Source organism: Balaenoptera musculus, chromosome X, assembly GCF_009873245.2.
Source record: "Balaenoptera musculus isolate JJ_BM4_2016_0621 chromosome X, mBalMus1.pri.v3, whole genome shotgun sequence".
In the NCBI taxonomy this organism is placed as follows: Eukaryota; Metazoa; Chordata; class Mammalia; order Artiodactyla; family Balaenopteridae; genus Balaenoptera; species Balaenoptera musculus.
This window is the reverse complement of record NC_045806.1, coordinates 51594076-51619130: the sequence shown is the minus strand read 5'-3', so window position 1 is coordinate 51619130 and position 25055 is coordinate 51594076. Positions and strand designations below refer to the sequence as shown.

At 49.8% G+C, this 25055-nt stretch overlaps 1 protein-coding gene across 5 annotated transcripts; it reads left to right on the top strand.

The window, feature by feature from the left end:
* The first annotated feature begins 898 nt into the window (after positions 1–898).
* LAS1L (LAS1 like ribosome biogenesis factor) lies at positions 899–20500 on the top strand. 5 transcript variants are annotated; one of them, XM_036840048.1, is made up of 15 exons: positions 901–1277; positions 2053–2178; positions 3182–3251; positions 4081–4162; positions 4613–4951; positions 5235–5281; positions 6142–6251; positions 7990–8075; positions 8438–8488; positions 8818–9024; positions 9381–9528; positions 14633–15174; positions 18065–18215; positions 18702–18904; positions 20132–20264. In XM_036840048.1, the coding sequence occupies exons 1-14, from the start codon at positions 1087–1089 to the stop codon at positions 18889–18891; spliced, it is 2340 nt and encodes a 779-aa protein (XP_036695943.1). In that variant the 5' UTR covers positions 901–1086; the 3' UTR covers positions 18892–18904; positions 20132–20264. The 5 variants fall into 5 exon arrangements, with proteins under 5 accessions (XP_036695947.1, XP_036695943.1, XP_036695944.1 ...); XM_036840052.1 differs by lacking the exon at positions 2053–2178 and having other exon boundaries at positions 899–1277; XM_036840049.1 differs by lacking the exon at positions 8438–8488 and having other exon boundaries at positions 905–1277.
* Positions 20501–25055: the final 4555 nt, after the last annotated feature.

Here is a 25055-nt window from a genome sequence, read left to right as displayed (position 1 = left end):
TAAGAGCCTGAACATGGAGAGGGTATCTGGTTTCTGGAAGACACCTGGCCTACTGTTTGGCATGGCTACTGAGGACAGAGTAACTATCATTCAAGAACCATGGGCAGACTAGATCTTGGGAGAAGATGGCTGGAGAAAGAAGCACATATAGAGAATGGATTGGAATTTATTGCTGTAAAGTGGAAAAGAGTTACTCCCAGCAATGCTGTTAGAGGGTTAGCAACAGTTCTCTCTCATGTGTTAGATTGGAAATAACTTCTGTGAGAAAGATTGGGACAGAGTCTTGAACATATTTTAGCCAACCCATAAAATCAGAAGGGTTTCATAATATTGCTTTCTCCTCCAGAACTCCAGAATCCCAAGGCATTGTGCAGAAAAACTAAGTATACCTTTGTGGATGTTGAAACCAACATAGCAGTGGAATTGCTACAAAGCAGTGGAATCCTACAATTTTCAGCTATGGAAAAGAACCTAGAGATCACCCAGTCTAAGCTCCTCACTGTACATATGTGAAACCCAGAAGATTTTTTTTAACCCAACTTTAGATATTTAGATACTAGATATTTGCTCTGCAGTCTTGCTTTAGAGTCCATAGTGTTTTACTGGATCAGGTATTGATTCATGGCAATGAAAACATAAGCGCATTTCCAGTACACTGGACGACCACAATCCCTCCCCCGCCCGCCAGGGAGCGCAAACTAAAATTCCTCCTGCAGTCCAGAAGTGTCCCTCCGGGTCTGGGACAGAATCCCGTTAGCAACCGGGAAATTAGCGGAACCTTGAGGCTGAACGCTTGCAGCTGGTACGGTTGCTTTGAGGAATGAACACGTCCGGTAGGAGAGGCCGTTCCCGCAACTTGTGGTTTGGTCGGCCTCTAGCTCTCGCGTTTCGATTTGCCGCGCTAACGGGGGTAGGCGGGCTTGCGTCGGGGTCACACTCTCCCATTGGTTGCTGCGGCGGTGGCGGTTTGGAGTGAGGGTAGCACGTTGAGCTGGAGGCTGTTCGGAGTGCGGCGGCCCAAAGCCTGGCAACGAGCCCGGTGTCTGGTGGGAATCCGGGGTTGAGCCAGGCCTGAGTCCCCGGGGGATGGATCGCGTGTGGAGTGCGTGGTGCGGGAAGTGCGTCAAAGAGAAAGGGTCGCCGCCACTCTGGGCCCAGCGCATCGTGGTCGCCTGGCTCAGTAGGGCCGAGTGGGATCAGGTGACGGTGTATCTGTTCTCTGACGACCATAAATTGCAGCGGTACGCGCTGAACCGCATCACCGTGTGGAGGAGCAGGTAAGGCGGCAGGCTTAGCCCTCCTGCTTGCGTGCTGGTGGCACTTCACCTCTTCCTTTGTAGAATTTCCGTAAGGCCTTATTTTCCAGTTTTCTCCTAAATTCCTAATGGCCCCCCTACGCGTGGTTTGGGCATTGCTTGTCTCCCAAGTGCCCGGGGGAAGGTCGCAGCCAAGCTCGGGCACTAATCCCTTTTGCGGAAAGAAACGGGGTGTGCTTCAACAGCCCTTTTGTCAAGTCTGTGAGCTTTGACCCTTACCTTCTCTCATCTTGGGGTGGGTGCTGATGAGAGGGCACCGCTGTGGCTGAGCCAGCCTGGGCTTAAGGAGTAGCACTCTAGGGTGGATTTCTGATTCGAAATAGGAAGGGGGTGGGGGGAGCTTGCCTGCAAAAGCATGTTTGAATGGGGCGCTTCAGTCCAGTTGGTAAGATTTAGTTGGGAGCAGACAAGGGGCTAATGTCTCCAAGAATAAGGTCTTTTCTAGGTGAATGAGTTGAGGGTTTCAGGGTGAAAGAAAGGGGTGTGTCCACATTTAATTGTTGATTGGCTGTGTAGCAGTTAGATATCCTTTGTATGCCCTAAACCAGCCTCTCATATCCTGTGTACTATTGGATCCCAGGGACATTACCCTCCCTCTTCCCAGCTTCTTGATTTGTGTCTATTCACACACTCTTGAGCCAGTATATAATTGCAATAACCTACAACCTAGGTTCTGAGATGGAGGGTGGGCCCGTGTAAAGGACCTTTATGATGGTGCTGGACTGTGGCCCTTTAGGTTAGGCAACGAACTCCCCCTGGCAGTGGCTTCTACTGCTGACCTGGTACGCTGTAAGCTCATGGATGTAACTGGTGGCTTGGGCACTGATGAACTTAGACTGCTCTATGGCATGGCATTGGTCAGGTAAGATCTACATGGGTAGGGGTGTGGGGGGGTGTTTTTTTGAGGGTGGGGGGGGCGTGGGCTTAGCACATGAAAAGCAAAGTTTGGCTTTTGGGTTCTACCTGAAGCAAAAAGCCTTGTGTGTCCCTGGGTATGGGTCACCTTGTGATTGCTTAATGTGACAGCTTTTGGTACCCCCTGTTAACACACATTCCTCTTTTTTCCTGAGAGCCTTCTCTCTTCCGTTTTTCTTCCCCTCTCTTTGGAATGTTGGGTGGGGGTGGTTCAGACCAAGTGGTCTCTATGGGTCTCTTCCAGCCTTGACAGTTTCCCCCTTTTACTCTTTCACCCAGAGGAACTTTTCTGCATGGTTCAATGTCCTTGGCCATGATTTAATGTGGATTTTCTAATCCTACCCCTATCTACACCTTTTTTCCATTCTCTCCATGAACACTGAAAGGTTACTGAGTTGTGGAAATGGAGACATGGGCCGGGAGTTCCTGATTTACAAAGTGACTCAGAGTGGTTCTAGCTGTATCATGTACATCAGGAAAAAGGTTGCCTCTGAGTTTTCTCATCTGTCAGTCTTTGCTTAGCTCATACTGTTTGCCTTGTCTGCCTTGAGGTCCTCCCTAGCTCTTCTTACCTTCTCCATTGTTTAGCTGTGCTCCCCGTATCATTTGATGTAGTCCTTTGTTGTAGCATTTATAACATATTATATTCTAGCATAATATGTTATATTATGTCATGATTATTTATCCTAGACTGAACTCTTCAAGGCCAGAGCAGTGTCTTATTCATTTGTATGGCTTCAGTACAGGGCAGAGTCTCAGTAAATGTTAGACTGGATGGAACCATTCCTGCTCTGGCTGACACCAACCATAAGCACAGGACAGAACAGTCAGTCATTGGAAAGGTTGTGGAAATGCAAGGTGTCAGTAACTCAGCAAGGTGTTTTAAAGCCCCACTGGTTTGAATAAAACAGTTACTTGGGCTATGCCACTTATTTCTCCCCCAAACTCAGGTTTGTGAACCTTATCTCGGAGAGGAAGACAAAGTTTGCCAAGCTCCCTCTCAAGTTCCTGGCTCAGGAGGTGTGTATGATAAAGTGGCCTTGCTAAATTCTCTCTTCTCAGGAGGGCTCACTAAATGGGGCGTGGGGTGATGTGGGTACAGTCAGACTAGCTCATCCCACCACTGTCAGCCAAGCCCAGCAAGAGCCCCAGAGCCTCAGCTTCCAGCTTGAAAGCAGACTTGCTCCCTTGCTTATGGCTGCTATCTTCAGTGGGCTTGGCCTGCCCAGCTTGCTGGGAGTGGCCCAGGTGAAGCTGAAGCACCCCAGTGCACCCCGGAGTGGGGACAGGAAAGAGGTGGCAGTTAAAGTGCCTGCCCTCTGGTTATTGACAGTCTGAAGGAGGAGACAAACTCAGCCAAGCAGGGTGAAAATGCGAGACATTCCTGCCTTGAGTGGGTATGGGAGGTGTGTAGAGACCCAGATGGCAGACAGGTTCTCAGCCATCAAGAGAAGCTTCCTGGAGGAGGTCTGGGAGAGAAGGAGGAAGGGAGGAAGAGAGGGGAGAGTAAAGGGTACCCTGGGAGAGCAACTGGTACAGACAAGGGCAGAGGGAGGCTGAAGAAGGTGATTGTTAATGCTCATTCACAGGAATCTCTTCATTGGAGGAGCGTAGTTGGTGGTTGGGGGAGGCGAGTGTCTTCTGATTTTCAACATCACTTCCACAGAGCGTAAAGAGAATCAGGAGACCTGGTTTCTAATCTTGGCTCTGCCACTAAGAACGGAACCTCCTCTCAGGAGCTCAGTTTCTCTATCTGTAAAATGGGGAGAAGCCAGATTAATTCATCTCTGTGGCCCTTTCTGCTTTAATATTTTGTAATTTCTGCACTCACACCCTCCCCCACAATCAGGTGAACATTCCGGATTGGATTGTTGAACTTCGCCATGAGTTGACCCACAAGAAAATGCCCCATATAAATGACTGCCGCAGGGGTGAGTCCTCAGGGAGTATACCTATCACAGTTAAGCCCAGAGGCCTGGGCTAGGTGGCACTGTGGGGGGAGAGAGAGGGAGGAGGGTCTTCACTTGGGGTCAGAGCTGAGACTAGGGTGAGGCGAGTGAGGCATTTGCCTTGGACACAAACTTTAAGGGGTCTCTGTTCTCCCACTTGCTAGCCCCGTGCCATTTTTGGCATCCCATCTTCAAGTCTGGTATAAGTTTTTTCTAGGAAATGTGCTGGTGAGTGGGAGGAAGCAAAGAACTGGGGGATAACCCAGAGCAAGAGGGGCTGCTTCTAGATATTTGAGATTTGTGCCTCCTTGGAGCCAAACCTCTTACCTAGGGCCTCCCCATAATGTTTGCAAGATGAGGCTGGAGGCCTGCTAGGAGCTGCTTGCCTGTGGCTGTTACTATGGCAATGCCTTCCTTCCTCCCCTCCTTTAGGCTGTTACTTTGTCCTGGATTGGCTCCAGAAGACCTACTGGTGCCGTCAACTGGAGAACAGCCTAAGAGAGACCTGGGAGTTGGAGGAGGACAGGGAACAGACAGATGAAGAAGACCAAGAGGAAGATAAGAACATTGTCGTTGATGACATCACAGAACAGAAACCAGAGCCTAAGGATGAGGAGAAAGGTGCAGAGCCTAAGAATGAGGAGCAAGGTGCAGAGCCTAAGGATGAGGAGAAAGGTGCAGAGCTGGGTGTCAAGGCTGATGGAGACAGCGAAGGCAACAAAGAGGTTGATCCACATTGGCAAAAGGCTGTGAGACATAAAGAGTTGTATGGTAGGTGTCCTTGATACAGAAAGGGGCCCATGAGCTTGGAAGACTCGGGCTTATGGTTGACTCTGGTTATTTCCCTGGCTCAATATTTCCTCTGGGGTTGTGGTGAGGCTTAGCTTAAAAAAATTACGTCACAAATCATCTTCCTTGAGCCCCGTGAGGCAGGAGAGCCAAGAATTCTAGTTCACAATTTACAACTCAAGAAATGAGGTGAGAGGGCTCAAAATTCCATCAGGAGCAAGGCACAGGGCTGGCTGCTCTATCTGTTTCCCTATTCTGTTTTCAGAAAGAGCCCGAGAACTGCTGGTATCCTATGAAGAGGAGCAGTTTAAGGTAAGAAAGTGCCCTTGACTTGGCCTGTTCTCATCTGCCCCAGCCATTTCTTCCCTCTTGCCAGCTACCTGAGAGAAGTCTTGAGAATGAAATTGAAAGAAAAGTGGCAAAGCTTGGAAAGCTCTTCCAAAGCTCTTCTTGGAAAGAGAGAGGGGGGAAGTAGGAAGGAGGCAAGAGGAGCAGAGTCCAGTTGGCTGATCCTCCACATCACTGGAAGTTTGTGGATAACGGTCCCACTGGGTGGTAGGGAACAACAGGGCTTAGGTGGTTGCATAGACCTGCAGTACTGCAGCTGATCAGCAGATGGCGTCCAGGAACCTTCCTAGATCAGGTGAGCTTGAGGGATGCTGTTTTAGCAGGAAGGGAGGTAAGCTTAGAAACCATTCACCTCAACCCTTCCTTTTCACAGGTGAAGAAATTGAAGCCACGGATGAGTGAAACAACTGGCCCAAGGTCACATAGGCAGTTAGTGATAGAACCAGGACAAGAACCTGAGTCTCCTGATTCACTTTCTTCCATAACCCATTGCTTCCTTTCACCCCTTGGTCCAAGGGTCTCTGCCCAACTCCAACCAAATGCCCCCATTGGATATCTATGTATTGGATTATCAGATTATTGAGAGCCACAATAACAAGGGAATTTGGGGGGTGGGGAGGGAGGAAAAAGAAAAAGTCTGGAGTTTGAGGGTCAGGATATTTTTAGTTGCAGGGCCAATAGGGACATTGTGGGCTCACCTCTGCATACCCTGCCGTATCCCCTGAAGGGACGTGCTGAGAGGTCCTATGAGAAGGAATCCTGGAGGGATGGGGGGGTGTTACCTGGCTGAACCAGCCTTCTGATGGGACCCTCTTTGCTGGCAGGTGCTGGAGAAATTTAGGTATTTACCTCAGGCCATTAAGGCGTGGAATAACCTGTCCCCACCTGTAGAATGCATCCTGGCAGAGCTCAAGGGCATTACATGGGAGAACAGGTGTGTAACTAGGTAATCAGGGGCTGCCTACTCTCTAGGGTAGAGTGTAGCAGCCTCACTGAAATTGGTTTTCATATCCCAGCTTGCCAGCCTCTGCTGTAGGAAATCCCAGGGATAATCTTGACCCCCCACGGGTGACCCTGCATTTCACATGATCCTCTTCCCCAAACCCTGCCAGCTACCAGGTGGGGTTGCCTACTCTAAGTAACTGAAATGGCCAGAGGCAGGAATGTCTACTGTCATCCATCCCCTGGCCAGCTTCGTTCCTCTTTGTCCAGTGGTATGTGGAGCTCTTGGCAACTAGGAAAAGCCCTTAATCTTTCGCTTTTTCACTGCCAATCTCTTGTCCGAGTTTGAGGTAAAAGATACATGGTAGGCACTGCTGGTCTCTTTTGAACTGCTATTAGAGAAGATCAGCATCCCCTGGATAATTGTGGTTGAGGGGACAGAGGAGGGGCCTTCCCAGGGCCTGGATCCTCCAAAGACTAAGTCCCCACTGACCCACCCAGTATGGCCATGAGCCTTATTTTCCCCTCAAAGTAGTACTCAGTTCAGTCAGAGCAGACAGTGTCTATCCAGTCCTTTCCTCCCTGGCTCTTTGGGGCTTGCTACCTACATTCAGCTGGAAAGGGCTTTGGGAAGAGGTTGGAAAGAATCTGGGATGGAGCGGAGAGTATAGGAAGGTGGTGTATGTGGCAGAGTGGGCCTGGGTGGGAGCCTGCAGTGCAGGTTAGGATTGTCCCTGGCGTCTTCTTTATTCCCGGGATACCAGTAGTTCCAAAGGTGTTTTATCAGTGTCTGCCCAGCCTAGGCTTCTTAGCTGTACCCTTCAGTAAAGGGGTGAGTGGTGGCCCCCTCAGTAGCTTGGAAAACTATCCTTGTGCTATACAGTAGTGTCTGCCTGGTCATGCTGAGCAGGCAACTGGCTGACTGTTTTAAGTGCTCTTCCTGCATACTGACCTGAGGAGATGGGAGATGGACGGAAGGACAACTCTTTCCTCCTTGAGCCTGGTAGAGGGAGGGATCTGAGCATGACAACCCTCCAGACATTGAGACACCTTGGGAGCTCTTGTTCCCCCTCAGCCCAGTCAGCTAGGAGAGCCTCTCTTAGGGAACTGCTAGCTCTGGAGGAGACAGCTGGATGTTGCTGGTTTTGGTTTGAGCTAGATGGGGATGAGAGATTACCCCTATAGCTTATACTTTTAACCTCTGTATCTTAGTTCTGGGTTCTTGGGGTCCTTAGGAATGAGGATAATATAATATTTGGCCCAGCAATTGAGTCCCCAAAGTTTCTGCTTGTAAGATCTGAAAGAGGGTAACCAGGGAGAAGGGGAGGGGTAGGAGACTGGAGGACTGTCAAGGGAAACAAAGACTGAGCAGGAACTAAAGTCTAACAGCCCTTGACCCTGTAACCTCAGACATTTAACTCCTTTGTGGGCCTGGGACTTCTTCATCTGTGCTTTCGGGCTTGTTCAGCCACTGCTGCCCTTGTTCTGGGCCTTAGATTTGCCTGTGCTTGGTAAATGCTTGTTCAAAACCCGCAGATCCCAGTCTTTGGCTCAGCCCCTGACTCAGGGAGGCTGAGGCCTGAGAACCAACTGTCAGCTGCCTTCCTTTTCCCCCATGCTGGTTTGGCCATTTGAGTCAGAGGCATTAGCTGCCTTGGGAGTGGGTAGGGGAGTAGAAGAGGATCTTCTACCTGTTTCAGTTTACTTAATTTAGTGTCCTCTTGCTCCAGGGAGGCTCTGCTAGATGCTTTTCTGGATGACGGCTTTCTCATCCCCACATTTGAACAGTTGGCAGCTTTGCAGTTAGACTATGAAGGTAGGGTCCTGGAGGCTCGCTGCAGCCTTAGGGTACTGTGTATCCTGGGCAAGAACACCAGGGGTGGGCTGGGTGGCCCTGGACTGGGAGGTAAGGGCTGTTTACTGCTGTTCCATAGCTACTGGAAGCCCTCTTGGCTGAGCAGAACATGTAGCCCCACTGATAAGTAGTTGTTGGGCTATCCTTAGGTGGCCTGGAATTGGGTGGGGTGAGGTGGGCTGGGGTGGGCTGGGGTGGGGGTGGGGATCTTAATGCCATTATTGTGCTATGTTAATTGTGATCTAGCCACTTGCTAGAGAGCTAGAACAGCAGAACTGGAAGGGCCTTGTGAGGTCATCTAGTCCAACATCCTCATGTTACAGATGGGCAGACTGAGGTCCAGAGAGGGGAAGGTACTGACCCAAAGTCACACAGTGAGTTATTGACAAAGCCGAAGCTAGAACCAGAGCTCTTTTTCTTTTATATTCTATTTTGAGTCAGTTGTTGTTTACCAGATACTAACTGGTTTCTCTCCCCGCTGTTCTACTTTCCTCTTTCCTCCTGTTCTGCGGTGGCAACTCTGTTATTGTTGGTGGGGCCCCCTCTTCTTCTCCCTCTCTCTCCTCCTCTTCCTCCCTTCCTTCTCTCTCTCCCTCTTTCCCTTTCTTGACCTCTTCTCTCCTCTCCTCCTTCCCTCCCTCCCTCCTTCTCTCTCCCTCCCTGCCTCCCCTTTTTCTGTCAATGGGTGTTTCTCACAAACCAGAAAACATGGACTTGAATGACGTCCTGGTGCCAAAGCCGTTCTCTCAATTCTGGCAGCCCCTGCTCAGGGGCCTGCACTCCCAGACCTTCACTCAGGCCCTGCTGGAAAGGATGCTCTCTGAGCTGCCAGCCTTGGGGGACACCGGGATCCGGCCCACCTACATCCTCAGATGGACCATTGAACTGATCGTGGCTAACACCAAAACTGGTGAGGGAGACTAGCCCTAACCCCAGGGCCTAATGCAGCCCAGGCAAGAGCATCTGCCATTGTGCTCAGCTCTCGACTGAATAGCACCAGGAGGGCACACCCCTTGTTAAAGGTTTAGGTCTGCCCAAGAGGGCCCCGCAGCAGCAGTGGACAAATCTCCCTTCACATTTTTCTTCTCAGAGCCAAGTAAACTGGACTGGGGCAAAGGGTCCTGAATACTTTGAGCAATTGGGAGGTATAGAATGGGGAGTCGGAGTCTGGGAGCACAGGGATGGGCAGAGCCAAGCTTTTCGAGGTGCAAGATTGTGTGGGGGGCTTTCTAGTGCCTTCTCCTCAGGCCCTCTCTTCTCTCTCAGGACGGAACGCCCGCCGGTTTTCTGCAAGCCAGTGGGAAGCGAGGAAGAACTGGAGGCTATTCAACTGCTCTGCCTCCCTTGACTGGCCCCAGGTGGTTGAGTCCTGCTTGGGCTCACCTTGCTGGGCCAGCCCCCAACTCCTTCAGCTGTAAGTCTCTTGAATTCCATCCAGTAAGAGGGCGAGACCCTGCAGGACTCAGGGCCACACAGCCCTAGAATGGCACAGTTGGACGAGCCCTTGCAAGGACGCCTAGTCCTGTCCCCGTCCTACTAACACATGAGAGAATTGAATCCCAGAGAGGGGAGGGGTAAGGTATTCTTGCCTAAGATCACAGAGCTTAAGACATGGCTGAACTGAGTCCAGTATGAAAATGGACAAGACAACCCCCCTAGAGTGTTTAGCACAGTGGCCTGTACAGAGTAAGTGCACAATAAATGGTAGCTGCTGTTTATTATTGAACCCATTCTTCTGACTTTACGCCCAGTGCTGTCTCTATTATCTTCCCAAAATATACCTCTCATAGGTGCTTAACAACCTTCAATGGCTCCTTATTGCCTTCCTAATGAGGTCTAGGCTTCTTAGCCTGGCATTCAAAGATCTTTCCGATTCTGCCCCAACCTATCATGATAAGCATACCTCCTGTGATTCCCCTTTACCCAGTCTACTCTGGGCGCTGTGGTCAAACTGAATATTGCGCTGGTTCCTGTAAATACCTGTGGTTGTCTCCCTTTCTTTTTTTCTGTCATTTCCTGACCCTGAGCCACTTCCCTCATACTCATGGAAGGCTTTAGCACCCAGTTCTCTTCCTGCTTTCTAGAATGATATCTGTTTCATTTGAGTGACCCATCTGACACTGCAGCTCCTCACCTCCAGTGACCTTCATTCTCCACTACACTCAGCAACCCATTTCCATCACTCAGAGCTATTCCACCTCTGAAAGCTTACATCCCAGCATCCCACTCGGTGACCACCACCTCTTGTCCTACCAGTTCTCACCCTCGCATCCCACAACATCTGCTCTTTGCCTGCCTCTAGACCTCCATTCCTCCATTTCTTACCTGCCTCAATTTTGCTTCCCCTCAGTCCTATCTGTGGTTGATCACTTCAGCCACCCATCATCAGCACCCTCAGCTCTGCCCATCCTTTGGCGTGTCTGACTTGCAAACCCCCGAGCTGGGAGTGATCCTCCCCACTCTGCTTCTCCCACTCCTCAGCCCGGGTAGCTGAGCTCTGCTGGAGAAAACCACATAGCCCTGCGGATTGCTGCCACTGCAGAGGTATGATTTTTAATCTCAAGCCAGGCCTCAGTTCTGCTTGTTTGAACTTTTACTTGTTTTCTGCCCACTTTCTCTCCTGTTTCCTGACTGTTCTGAAAACCCTTACCACTCATCTCAAGCCCCACCCCCCCTCCCGTTTCACCCTAGCTTCCTCAAGCACATGGAGGCCTCCAGCAGGGCCCCCTCGACCTGAGGTCCAGCCCTCGTGAACTGATCTGCGGCTACACTCAACGTTGTCGCCAGTCTCAGGATGAGGTGGCCTTGCCCAGCCTCAAAGCCTCCTCCTCCACCTGTGCTCTGGAGCTACCTCTGCTAGCATCACTGGGGCCTCACCCCAGCTTCTCCCTTGCTCTGCTGGCTCTTACTCTTCAACCTGTGAACAGTGCCGGAGTTTTTCTTATCTTTAAACCAAACAACAATAACAGTAACACAAGCAAAATCTCCTTTGACCCTGCATCCTTCTGTTGGGTTATCACTAGCTTATCACTCCTTCCTCTCCTATCAAAACATCTCAAAAGAGTAGTCTACACTCAGCAGTCTCAATTTCCTCACTACCTTCTTACTCCTCAAGCTGCTGCAATTTGGCATTCATCCCCAGAGCTGCTTTGACCTAATTACCAAATCCAGTGGGCCCTTGTCCATTGCCTGTCTGCCGCATTGATGCTGTTTACCACTCCCTCCTTCAAATGCCTGTGCTTTTTTACTAGTTCCAGTAAAGTACCAAAGCTCAAATCTCTTTATCTAGCTCAGGCCTTTCCCCTAAGATTCAACCTCCTGTATTTGACTGCATGCCAGATATCTCCCCTTAGATGGCCTCCAGGCACGTTACTGTGACTGAAAGAGCATGAGTCATCTTACTCCCGACCCCAGCCCCAAAGTGAACTTCCTCCTCTGCTCCCTATCTCACTTGGTGGCAGCACTATCTACTGTGTTATGTTGATTCTCTCAAGTACTTCTCAAATCTGAGATTCTGTCTTTCCCCTAGTGTCTCCTTCCCTCTATCAGACTAAGCTTTTCAAGGACAAGGGTTCTGCATTAGCCATCTGTGCCCCAGCACGCCATGCAAGTCCAGGCCCCAAACAAACCTCAGTAAATGTTGTTGAACTGAACTGTACTCTGCTGTCTCATTGCCAGCAGTGCTGTCTTTGGTGGGAGCTGACTCCATGCTTGAGGAATAAATGAAGTGGGAGTCTGGATGCTAAGACCGTCTTAGTCCCCTGATCTTTCCCATGGAGTCAGAAAGTCTTTCTTGAACCCTAATGACATTTAGGGCACAGTTGTATCTTATAAGTAACTTATAAGAGAAAAAAGTAGCCTTGTTGACAAAAGTCAGCCAGTGCAAGACCTCCAGGAGATGGGACTGAACCAAACAGCCAAATCTCCGGATGTGTATGCTCTAGACTGGAAGTGATATGGATGGGTGGGAAACTGGGAGGAGAACCAAAAAGTCCCAGAGGCATTTGAGCAATTCCAGCAAGAGAAAGAATAAAGGAAATTTCAAAATTCTGAAGGAACATGGCATGTGTATGTAAGGGGGGGGAGGGAATGAAAAGAGCAGCATGGAGAGGTTGGATAGGTGGCCTTCTAGGTGCTTTCCAATCCTAAGTGCCTACAGAGTGGAAGCTGCTGGTCTTGGAGAAGTCTGGGCCACAGAGATCTTCTCCCAACCCAGGCATACCAGAGGGATGCGACACATGCCAGCAGTAACAGCGGCTCACTTGGGTACGATTTCTTGTGCACAGATCCTGCCTTTCGCAGATAATCAGTGAATCTAGTCCTAATCATCCTGTTACACAGATTGGGAAATGGGATTTCCCCAGGTATTAGGCTGCAAGTCAGTAACAAGTCTGCAAGTCAGAGCTGGGGCCAGAAACCAGAATCCAGATATACTGTCCTTACTCCTGTGCTCTTTCTACAGTGTTCCATTAGATTGCACATACAGAACATAACTTTTCTTTTCCCCACAGGAAAAATAAAAGATACCACTGGCAATTAAGTGTCGGACATGGTGCTGTGTTTGTAGAAGCATTTTCATTTCACTTGACACAGCAGTCTTTGGAGGTGGAGATATTATATACTCTTATTTGACAGATAAGAAAGACACCAAGGTTCTGAACAGTGTGAAGTGACTTATCCAAAAGTCATGCAATTTGTTGATGGTGGGACAGGGATTTGGACCCAGGGCTTATGAGTCCAAAGTCCACCTTCTTTCCACCAGCCTGACCTGTGACCTTCTCAGTCCCTAGCTGTGACCAGGCAAACCCGAGGAAGGAGATGGATTTTAAGATTCATATCACCCCTGCACCTCAGTGGTCAGACTAGACAGCTTGAGAGAGCGGGTGGGTAATAATAAACAGTGGTAATATGGCATCTTGCCAATATAAAGTGCCTGGGAATATTTATTATTAATCATACAAATGGACCACAGTGAGAGGGAAGAGAATTTCTCTCTGGCTTTTCCTCATAGTAGTAAGGCTGGAAGCTCTTTGAGAGCTTCCCCCAGCCAGCCAATATCAATTCAGTTTGAGCCAGTGCCATCTTGGAATATGAAATTAGCCCTGCAGAGAGGGTCTCCCAGTGGAGTCACTAGCTCCCAGCCCTACCCCCAGCAGCCAGTGACCAGCAACCACAGCTATGTGTCCGGTCTGCCTATGGGGCCCAGAGAGAAAACAGCCCGCTGAGCACATGGCCCTTCCTTCTGTGAACAACCCACAATTCAAACTCGATACACTTAGAAGGAAACTATCCATCTGTCCATCCTACCCATGCCTCCAGCAGTGACCAGGTGCCTGCTGGGTGCCCGGTTCTATGTGAGGCTCTGCAAGGGGTACTCACCCTCTTCCTCTCCAGGAGCTCTCCTTCCCAACCACTCTGTGTTTGTTGGTGGTTTTGCTGTTAGCGCCGTCCTTTGTGTGCACGATGTCATCATCTTTAACTCTCCTCTGCCTTCCCCCTACCATCTGATCACCAAGCCCTGCTCTCTGTCTGTCTGTCCTTCACAGCTTCTCTCCCTCCCATCTCTGCTGCCAGTGCCCTAGGTCAGCCCTCACCGACTCTCCCTGGTCTCCCTGACTCTAGGCTGCCCCACCCAGGCCATCCTCCACATGGTCACCATGGTGATCTTCAGACATGCAGCCTTCACCTGTGCTCAAACACGTCAGATGACCCCCTCCACCCAACACACACACACTTAACCTTTGCAGGCTTCTCTTGCTCCCACAGCTCCTCAGCACAGCCCTTCCCCTCGAGCCAGGCTACTCTCACCGCATGCACACAGCCTGGTGTGCTCGCTCTTGTCTCTGCACAAAGCCTTCCCTTGATCTCTCCTGCCCTCCTTGTGCTCTCTGCCTCCCCCCAGCTCCTGTAGTGCCCAGGTCTGCAGTGCTCATCTGGCCTCCCTCCCACATTCTGCTTTGTCTTGTCAGCTGCTGCTTTTTTTTATCTTTTCCTCCATTCCAGGCTGGGCTGTAGTTGCCCCCCAAAAGGGATCACACTTTGTGTTCCATGCAGAAGGAGCACAGCACACTTCCAGGCATATCTTTGGAGCTCAGGATAGATTGCTCAGCTAAAGAAAGGGATCTATTCTCATGTCCAGCCCTGCAGGCCTGTTGGCTAGTTTGTGTATTTACATAGCATTTCAGTACAGATTAATAGCTATCATTTATTGCTTGCTCACTATGTGCCGGGCACTGTGCCAGGCATTCTGTGTGAGCTATCTTATTTACTCCTTTCAACAACCCTCTAAGTTAGGTGCCATTATTGTCCTCATTTTACTGAGAGTGGAAGTGAGCCACAGAGATGAATTATGGAGCTCGTTCAGGGTCCATGGTCCTCTTGTATCTGTGTTGTGTCTGCTCTAGTGCACTGCCTTTCAGAGGCAGGTCTGGAAGCTCAGAGACCAAATTCAAACTGGAGTTTTGGGATATAAAATGACTTGAGATTTTGAATCTTTCTTACTCCATCCCTCTGCTCAGCATCTTCAAAGCCATGGGGCAGGTCCTGCCAGACGAGGAGCAGGAGAAGCTGCTGCGCATCTGTTCCATTTATACCCAGAGTGGAGAAAACAACCTGGCGCAGGAGGGCTCAGAGGCTTCCCCCATTGGGAAGTCTCCATACACACTGGACAGCCTATACTGGAGCCTCAAACCAGCTGGCTCGAGCTCTGGACCTGAAGGAGAAGCCCAGCAACAGGAGGAACAGGGCAGTGTTAATGATGCCAAGGAAGATGAGAAGGAGAATCAAGAGGCCTTGGAAGACCAGGTGGAAGAGGATGATGAAGAGGAGGAGGAAGAGGAAAATGACCAGAAGTGGGAGGAGGAGGAGGAAGGTGATGATGATGACGACGACGATGATGACGACGATGATGATGACGACGACTACGAAGATTATGAGGAGGAAGACAGGATGGAAGTGGGGCCTTTCTCTATGGAAGAAGAGTCCCCCACTGCTGAGAATGCCAGGCTCCTGGCCCAGAAAAGAGGAGCTTTGGAGGGCTCTGCATGGCAAGTTAGCTCAGGTAAGAAGCCTGATATCCACTTTCTCCCCACATCTATCTTCCCTCTCTGGCTGGCTCTTGAGGCTTCCATTCACCCTAGAGAAAGGATGGAAAGTAGCAGAAGGTAGCCAGCATGAGGCAAGCCTGGGAGGCAGCCTGGTGTGTGGATGACAGCTGGTTTCCCTCCCCCTTAAGATGGAGCATGTTAACGCCAGGGACCTTAGCACTGTCATGCTGCCAACTGCCTCATGCAGAGAGCACATTCAGAGAGGTTGGTGTGGGTGTGGGCACTGGACAGCAAAACACAGAAAGCTAGAGGTAGGTGGTTGATATATATATGATTCTGCGTGTGTTTTTCATGTGCAGTGATCAGGGCAAGGAGCCAAAGAATAGTGCTTTCTGTGTATATGTGAATGTGTATGGACACCTGGAGGCTAGTTGGTGATAGGACAGGATTTTGCTGTGTGTATGAGAAAGAAGGAACCCAGGGGTATTCAGTCAGTGAAAGTGGAAATGAGATCAGAAGGGGGAGAATAAGGAGCTGTGCAGTTTTTTGGTGAGCGTACAAGTTAGTGAGACAAAGCCGGGAGGGAGCAGGAGGTTGAATGGTAGGTGGGGGAACATGAGTCAGCTCCTGAGGGTGGTATTTTGAATGCCCTCATTTGGGTTGGGGAGCAGGAACCTTAAGGCAGGGGGACTCCACAGGAATGAAAAGTCTGATGTGTGCACATGAGCATGTGTGTATGTGTACACGCTGGAGGCAGGGGTAGACGTGGGGCACAGCCCATGTGATGGAGCCTGGGGCTGGGACTGGGTATGGTGTGGGGTAGGCATGGTGGGGAACAATAGGGAGGGAGAGGGGAAGCAGTGAAGGAGCTTAGGGGGAAAGTGAAGTCTTTGCCCTTATATGGACGTGTGTGTGGAAGGGCTGGGACATAAAGGCCCTGAGTGCTACGGATGGGGGAACATATTTATGTGTGTGTGTGTGTGTGTGTGAATGGGTATGTGCTTGCATGTGCTGGACAAACCAAGGCACAGCAACAGAGAAATCTCTTAGAGCAGGGAGGGCTGTGTTTGTAAATATTCAAAGGGAGGGGCAGTGACTCAGGCAGAATTGTGTGTGTGTGTGTGTGTGAAAGAGAGAGAGAGAGAGTAAGGGTTGTGAAAAGAGAAAGTGTGAAGTGGGCTGTATGTGCATCTGTGCATACATGCACACATGGTCGTATATGTTTTTGGAAGAGGAGGCAGGGTTGCTAAGACCTATGGGGACCAGGAGGCATCTGTATGAGGGAGAGAAGTGGAAACAATAAGAGGTGGGGGGATATGGAAAGGCCTGAGAACAGGCAGTGAAACAGCCATCTTGAGATGGCCTGTGTGGTCTGTGCTATCACTGAGGGGACATGTACAAAGGTATCAGGCTAGAGAGCCAAGGGCAGTGATATAGACAGGGTTGGGAGTAGGGAGGATGGTCAGGTCAGTGACAGACATGGGGGAATGGTCCCTTGTACAAAGGTGTCTTTGTATGCATAGGGCAATTCAGGGTGTTAAGAGAGTCACAACTTCCTTCATGTAAGAGAGCCAGGGATGGGGAGATGGGAAGGCAGAGGTACAGCCCTTCCTGTGGGGGTTCTTTGAGTAAAATAAAACTCTAGTCCAGGGTTGATACTTTCCAGAATGCCAGGGGCATAATGACAGGGAGAATTCTTTGGGTACCAGGGAGATGCAGGAGGCCAGAAACTGGATCTACTTGGAGGAGCTCACCAGTGAAGGCTTCACTTGAAAACACTGGATACACTAGTGTAAGGATGGGGAAGGGATTTAATATAATACTGTGTGGAGGGTACTTAAGTGGATAGGACAGAGTGGGTGGGGAGTGCCTGACATGGTCCATTCCGAAGTGGAGTATGACGGGTGGGGAGGGGTTGTGAACGTGGAAAGGCTAGGGCATTGAAACCTTTCCCTCTCCCCCTTGTTGTTACTTCCTCTGTATGTGTATACACATATGTGGAGATGCAGAAATGTTAAGATTTCTGGTTTGTGTGCCTGTGCATGAGAAGTATGAGAGGCAGGGAGTAAAACTGGAAACATTTGTTGAGTGGAGGGTTTGGTCTGTGTGCTTATGTACGTATATTGAGGCATCTATAAGGGGTGGGATATGCAATGAGACAGCCCTTCCCTAGAGAAGGGATGTTCTTTGTGTGCACATCTGGGGCAACAAGACCTTGCAGGGGGCAGGGAGAGCATGATAACCGCTGAGAGAGTGTTCACCCTGAGGTGGTATATGGGCCTGTATGTATATCTCTCAAGGCAAGGCTACTAAGAAATGATGTGGCACTCAGACACGTTGGGAGGTTGGTTGTGCATAGATGTGTAGGATATCTAGGTCATTCAGATATGCAGAGGTATCTTTCAGTTTGGGGAGGAGGTGCGATGGGAATTCTGGGGCATCCAGACTCTCCAGGATATATATATATGCGTGTGTGAAAATAGGGGTGAGGGTGAGCGATTGAGGCAGTGATACAGCCAGGTCTGAAGAAGGTGTCATCTGTGTCTGTGTAGGGACATGTTTGGGGAAGTGGGAGAAGAAGAGTAGAGAGGAACAAAAATGTCTATAGTTGTGATAGTTGTGTGCATGGTATGCGGGGGTTGGGGGTGGCTGTGGTGGGGGTGCTGCATGTGAACACATAGAAGGACCATGAAGAGTGTATGGGGGAGTATGGAAGGGACGGGGAGTGCTAAGGTGGAGAGGAGAAATGATGAGAAATGATGCAGAGAGGAGTGAGGATGAAGATACATAGCCTGTGCTGAGCAGGCTAAGTAAGGTGGGTCGATGGACAGAGTAGGTGGGCTTGTGCACCCATCTGAGAACTAGCTCCTCAGCCCTCTCTTGCCTCCTCCCTTTGCTCCACAGAAGATGTACGATGGGACACTTTCCCCTTAGGCCGAATGCCAGGTCAGACCGAGGACCCATCAGAGCTTATGCTGGAGAATTATGACACCATGTATCTTTTGGACCAGCCTGTACTAGACCAGCGGCTGGAACCCCCAGCATGCAAGACTGGGTGAGTGCCCATGGCAGCAGGATTTCTCACCCCTTTCTCTGCCTCCCGCAGGAGGGAGGGAGGAAGGGAAGAACATAGAGTGGGGTGGATGGGGGAGGTAACTGTCCCCAGTCAGGGCCTAAATGAGTGAAATATAAGCTCCAGTCCCTGGCTGGGCCCTTGCCAGGAGTCCCAGCCCCTAGTGTGGGGAACCAGTGAGGCAGCCACACAGAACTGGCTTGGCATCCCTCTCAGATTGCATCTGGTTTGTGCATGCGTGCATGTGTGTGTGTGTGTGTGTGTGTATGTGTGTGTGTGTGTATTGGGAAGGGAGAGGTCCATAGCTTTCAACAGATTCTCTAAAGGATCCACCACTCCTAAAAAGTCAAGAACGGGTGCTCTAATTAACTTCTTCATGTTCCTGAGGAGAAAACTGAGGCCCAGAAAGGGGAAAGGATTTGTCCAAAGGTGCACAGAGTAATCAGTAGGCCTCCCTGCACTGTCCAGGCATCCTGGTAGCAAGGCCTACGCAGGGCTCCATGCTGTCCCTCGAAACTCACCTCTGGATCACAGGCGTAGGAGCCCTTGGGTCATCAGGGAACCAGGAACCAAGCAACCCTTGCTGAGGGGCTCTGCTGGTAACACAAAGGAGCCTGTCCAGAGGGCCTGTACATTCCAGAATGCGGGGCCATTGTGACCAGGACAATCCTGTGAGTACCAGAGAGAGACCTCTGTGGGCCCCTGAAACAGTCTGTCCCTGTGCTGCCTGCCCACTTCATGGGAGATGAGCCCCTCTCTTCTTCTACACATTCAGAGAGAGGGCTATGGAACCCAGGGACCCCAGCAGCAGGCCAGGCCCAAGGCAGTGTCATGGACTCTCTGTTGTAAGCCAGGGCAGCAGGCCTCTTGGAGAGGAGAGGAGGCAGTGGGGGAAGCCAGGTGGTCTGTAGTTGGGAGTGGGGCCCACATGTCTGAGAGAGAGACCTCTTCTCCCTTGGGTAGGGCTGTCTTGATGAACATCAAGGTATCAAGGGTGAAGTTTGGGCAGGTAGAGCTGTTATATCCAGAAGGAGGCCCAGTCCCACACCCCCTGTAGTAGGGAGACTTCCTCAGCTGGAGCCAGCATGCCCGCCCCTGCTCCTTGTCTCAGCTCCACCCCGACTTGGCTGTGTGGCCTTGAGCAAGTCCCTTTTCATCTCTGAGCCTCAGTTCCCTTGTCTGTGAGATGGTGAGTGATGGGAGGGGATGGGGCTAGATTATCTGTAAGGGTTTTTTCAGCTGCATTAGTGTAACCGTGGATCTCCCTGAGAGGAAAGATGATGACTTTGCTTTCAGCTGTCACCCTCATCTACCTGGAAGAACTTTTGACCTGCAGGAAGCAGGGGAAGCAAGAGTGTTCTGAGCAGGGCCAGGGAAGAGGAGGGCAGTCTTCTCCCTAGGGCAGTTTTGCAATCCTGAGATGGGAGCTGGGCCTAGCCCTGCAGCCTAAGCCTGGCCTTGGGCCCCTTAACCTGCTGTTGGAGTGGGAGGGATCCAGCCCAGGGTCCTCTGGGCCCCCAAGATCTAAGGCCTTAGAAGAAAGCCTATTAAGGCAGCCACTTTCAATACCTTCCTGGGGGTAGGGTGGTGCAGGTCTCCCTTTCCTACCTCAACCCAAATAGCTCTGCTTTAATCTGGTTTATGTACTGGGGTTCTATATAAAGTTTCATTTGAAAAGTTCCACTCCTTTTCTCCCTCCTCCCTCAACTGAGGGCAGGGCAGAGCCACCCTTGGGGCCCATCTTGAAGTGGTTTCTCAGATGTGTTCCAGTCTCTTTGTAAAGCCAGGCAAGAGCGTGGGCCCTTCCCAGAGACACACACATCAAGCACCCTTAGCCCCTCCAGAGCCTAAAGCTGCCTCCTTCCCTGACTGACCTCCCCTCTCCCGTCTCTTTGCAGCACCCTGGGCCTGAGCTGCAGCATTGGCAGTGGCAACTGCAGCAGCAGCAGCAATGACAGTGGCAACTTGGACGGCCTTCTCTGGAGCCAGGGCCAACTGCATGGGCTCAAAAGTGGCCTACAGCTCTTCTGATGCCAGCCCTGGTGCAGGTGTTCATCCAGTGCTACTGGGGCAACAGCCCACTCCCCCCCACTCCCCCAGTGCACCTAGTGCTCCATAAAACAAGCTGGGAGACAGCCTGCATCAGCCATATCAGCTCAGCTTTCCATCACATAGGATTTTGAATATGTTTTGTTTTGTTTTGCTTTGTTTCATTTTGTTTTTTGTTTTGAAAAACAATAAACAGGCAACTGTTTTGGTGTTTGTGAGATGAGGGGTTGTGTGCTTCTTCCTTTATTCTGGGGGCTCCGGAAAAGGTGGGATCATAACAGAGCAGGATCTGGGTCCACTGCCCCTTTTATGCCTTTTTTCTGACTCAAACCATTTGCACTCCCCTCATTGGAATGTAGTGTGGGGCCAGCTCACTAGGAAGCATCAGGCCCCAGAAGAGGCATTGTTGGCCATAAAGCCCAGCCAGCCTCAGGGGAATCTGCTCAGAACCTCCCTGACAGCTGGAAGACCCGGGTCTTCCTGTTGCTATTCAGCAGGCTTCTGACTCATTTACCTGCCTGCCCTCACTGGGCACCAAACAGCAGTTGAAAGTCAAAGAGAAACCTTTCTTTGTCACCTTTTTGCCTAGAAAAGATGAAGTGGACTTCCCTGTGGTATGCACTGGAGCAGAGAAATGTCTAAGGGACTGAACCAGAGTTCTTCTATGGTCACCCAACTCCTTCAGACACTCAGAGTGCCTTACCCTGTCAGCCCTGAGCTGCCAAGAGACAGGGATGAATAAAATATGTCTCACCCGTCAGAGCCCTCTGCCGGGTGAAAAAGGACAAAGTTCACCAATTATGATAACCTGATGCCTTTGCTAAGTGTCTTAAGAAAGCCCCAGTGTACACAAGTTCTTTGTTTTTCTCAGGGTGATATTTCCAGGGTGGTGGTTGACTGAGGTTAAGATTGGCTACAGTATCTCCCACCCCAACTTGGGAGAGTGATAGCTGGGTGAGAGAGTGGGCATCTGTGGGGCCCGTTTGGGCCCAGACAAGGAGAAACAAGGGACAGAACCAGGCCACATTCCAGCCAAGAAGCTGGCTCTAGAAGTGGCTGAGCCAAGGAATGATGAAAGGAAGGAGAGGGCATATGCTATAAAATGCCAAGGAGGAATTGAGTGGAAGTGTCCTGCCAGAGCCCAGTCAAGGGTTTAAACTAGTTAAGACTCTAGGGAGTCCCCAACACCTCTTAAAAGATATCCTGAATATCTTTGTGGGTATGTGTATGTAATCATTTTTCTAGAGCTAGTTCACAGGTTTAATCAGATTATCAAAGGGGTCCATGAGCCCAACAGCTGAAAAGGTTACAATTTCCTATCCTGTGTGGACCCAAGCACCAGGCATGGGCCGAGCAGTCTCCTGCACAGGTTAATGCAAAGTCAGTTTCCCTACAACTCTTCCCTCTCCTGCCAAATGCTAAGTCTTAGCATCCAGGAATGTCAGATCTAACGGAGCCCTCAAGGAGTATCTAGGCCATATCTAAAGGGATTTGCAAATGTGTATTCTGGGACATAGCCTCAGCATCTGCCCTGTGGGGAGATAGGTGCTGCAAGCTCTTGGTTCCTGTCCAGCACTTCTCTAAAGCAGCCTGGATTTTTATCTACTGTGTATGTATTGGTATTGTATATAAGATTTTTTTTTCAAAGTGGGCTTTGCTGCTAAAAAAATGTTTAGAAATCATAGTTCTAGTCTAGCCCCCTCATTTTATACATTGAGACACTAAGGCAGAGAAAAAGGGAAGGAATTTGCCTAAGGACACAGAACAAGTTAACAGCTTGGTGTAGAACGAGTTTCTTGTAGTATCAGCATCACCTGGGTACTTGTTAGACATGCAAATTATTGAACCCCACTCCTGGCCTGGATCAGAAAGGTTGAGGGTGGCCAGCAATCTGGTTTAACAAGCCCTTCAGATGATTCTGATGCACACTAAAGTTTGAGATGCTCTGGTATAGAGGAAAAAGCTACCCAAAGACCTAGATTCCAGGCAAGCTCCACCACTTAATGAGAACAGCCTTGGGCAAATCATGTCACAGTTTCTTCATATGTAGAAGGATATTTGCCTCATGGGCTTGTAAGGATCAAATAATAAGATAATAGATGTGCAATTGCTTTCTAAAGCTTTTCATGCTTTGTATGTGTGAGTGGTGTGGATTCATGCCAGGGTTCACAGGCCTTGAACTCAGGACTCAGGTCTCCATATAACCTAGGACAAAGAGCTCTCCCCTGGCCCTCAAAGACTGACCTAAAGATGAGAAGTAGGCTATCAGAGCCATTTTTAGTCCAGGTCCAGGGAGAGTAAGAACCAAGCGTTATTGTTGGCTGGAGTCCTCCTGAAACCTGGGATTTGTGAAGCCAGGTCCCTGGGAAGGGCTGCTTTAGATGGCGGGGGCTGGGGGTAGGAAGTGAGGGAGGGGGGCGTAGGGGAGGACAGGCCAGGAAGCAACCTTAACCCAGTGCCCTTGCACCTTTTCCTTCTGACTAGAGGCCGGAGACCGATTAGAAAAAGTCTTTGAACTGCACACATTTAACCGAGGAGCAGGGTTCGGGGTCAAGGGAAGGGAGCACTGATTATATTGCTATTCAACAACAATAATGAGAGTCACTTGATAAATGGAATATAAGTGGAATGGAATATTTATAAATGGAATATTTCCTGCCTTATCAATAAACAAAAGATGTCACAGTCATCAACGATTGCAACCCTCCAACGTGAGCTGGTGAACCCTGAGGAAACTCAGGATGTGAAAATACAGGATACTGGCCACACAGATGGTTGAGGTGCATATCAAAGGAATGATTTCAGTGAGCCCAGACTCTTGCATCTTCCCATACACAGAAAAGCGCTAAATTCCTTAACTTGAGGTATCTGGTTTTCTTTAATTAACAGTAATCTTTTGATAGTCCCGACTACCTGCCCTTTGTTGCAAAACTCCTCTATATCCTGGCTCCCCCCTCCAGCCTCCTCAGAGCAGTTTCTCAGAGCTATCTGAAACGCTGTCTTCCCCGGGCTGCAGTCCTCATTTTGCCCCAGATAAGAGAGTGGCATGGACATATATACACTACCAAACGTAAAATAGATAGATAGCCAGTGGGAAGCAGCCGCATAGCACAGGGAGATCAGCTCGGTGCTTTGTGACCACCTAGAGGGGTGGGATAGGGAGGGTGGGAGGGAGGGAGATGCAAGAGGGAAGAGATATGGGAACATATGTATATGTATAACTGATTCACTTTGTTATAAAGCAGAAACTAACACACCATTGTAAAGCAATTATACTCCAATAAAGATGTTAAAAAAAAAAAAAAAGAAGACTTAACTCGCAACTCTCAGGTTGTGTATTTTTTTTAAGTCAACACACCCCTTCTAATAGGAGTTAATTTCATCAGTAATGAAGAACATGGTTCCTGCCCCTAAGGAACTTCATGTTTTGTATGGGATCTGCATGCCAACATGACTGTAACAGAGTGGCAAGTGCTAAAATAGACGTATTGTTCAAGATGCCTGCAAGGCCCCCAGGGGGAAAGGACTAACAATGTCTGGACAAGGAGGTGGGACAGCTTAATAAGGAGGTGACTTTACTAGTCAAAACAAAGAGTAGAAGGAAGGTAAAAGTCTGGAGGGTTATAAGAAAGACCATGGCATGTTGGGGCACCAGTGAAGCGTACAGAATAATTGGAATATGGGTTAAGCGAAGAACATGGGAGGTCCTGAGGCCAGAGAGGTTAAGCTAGAGAGGGATATGGTCAGACTAATTGATTTTCTGCCTGTGATTAGGGAGAAGCATTGGACATTGAATTGTCCCTTCTTAGAATTCTAATTATTCTTATCACTTCCCCTATCCTCACACTGTTACTGCCCTCTAAGAAAGGGAATTCATTTATTTTCTAAGCATGCTTCATTCCCTCACTGCAGTGCAAGTTCCAGAAGACAGGAACTGTTTCCTCCTCTTCAGTCTCTCCCTAGCCCAGTATAGGCCAAGCTCCTATTTGGTACTCAGTAAGAATTTGATGTATGTATGTCTGAGAAATGTGAGAGGAGGCAGCAGGAGTAAACAGACAGAAGAGGAAAAGGATGGGGAGAGATGAGCACACTTAGTCCCAAGAAGGATGATAAAAGAAAAAAAGATTCACGAATACTAGCCCCTTCTGAAGTCTCCTAGCCTGGGGTCCCCTGCAGCCACTGTGTCCACCTCTGCCTTTAGAATGAGATTGGCCTGTTGTGTCGGGGAGGGGAGGAGGAGTGCAGGGGTGAGGATGAGGCTTCAGAGAAGCCTAAGGGAAGAGCAGACACCACTGTGATAAAGGGCTCACTGGCCTGAGAGCAATGAGGCCTGGGGTTCCAGTCCTGGCTTTGCCATTAACTCCCTGTTAAGCCTTGGTCGAATCTCTTCAGTTCTTGGCACCTCATTTCTCATACCTATAACTTGATTGAGTCCATGCAACTGAGCACTCCCCATGTGACTTCTCTGTGAACTGTAGGGTGCCAGGCTGCTTCTAGCTCTGATATTCTGGCTAAGGCTCGGCAGATGATGTCTCTGTGGCCCTGAGGCTATTCAGGGGGGAAACAATAGGTTTTTTACAGAAATAAGCCTGAGCCCTGAGCCCTCTACCAGTTTCTGACCCACCAGTGGAGGCCTGGTCCAGCCCAGCCCTGGGGGAAACACCGATTGATTAGCACTTATAGATGTGTTAGTATACAAAAATTAGAGGGCATATGTTTACTGTGACGAAATTCAGATGAACTCATTTGTGGAGATCCCTCCCATTATAGTTT

Excerpts from the sequence above, each read along its gene's own strand:
- LAS1L (XM_036840048.1), top strand. The coding sequence starts at position 1,087 with ATGGATCGCGTGTGGAGTGCGTGGTGCGGGAAGTGCGTCAAAGAGAAA. Across the intron at positions 2,179-3,181 it reads TATGGCATGGCATTGGTCAG|GTTTGTGAACCTTATCTCGG; the intron begins GTAAGATCTACA and ends CCCCAAACTCAG. Across the intron at positions 15,175-18,064 it reads TGCATGGCAAGTTAGCTCAG|AAGATGTACGATGGGACACT; the intron begins GTAAGAAGCCTG and ends TTTGCTCCACAG.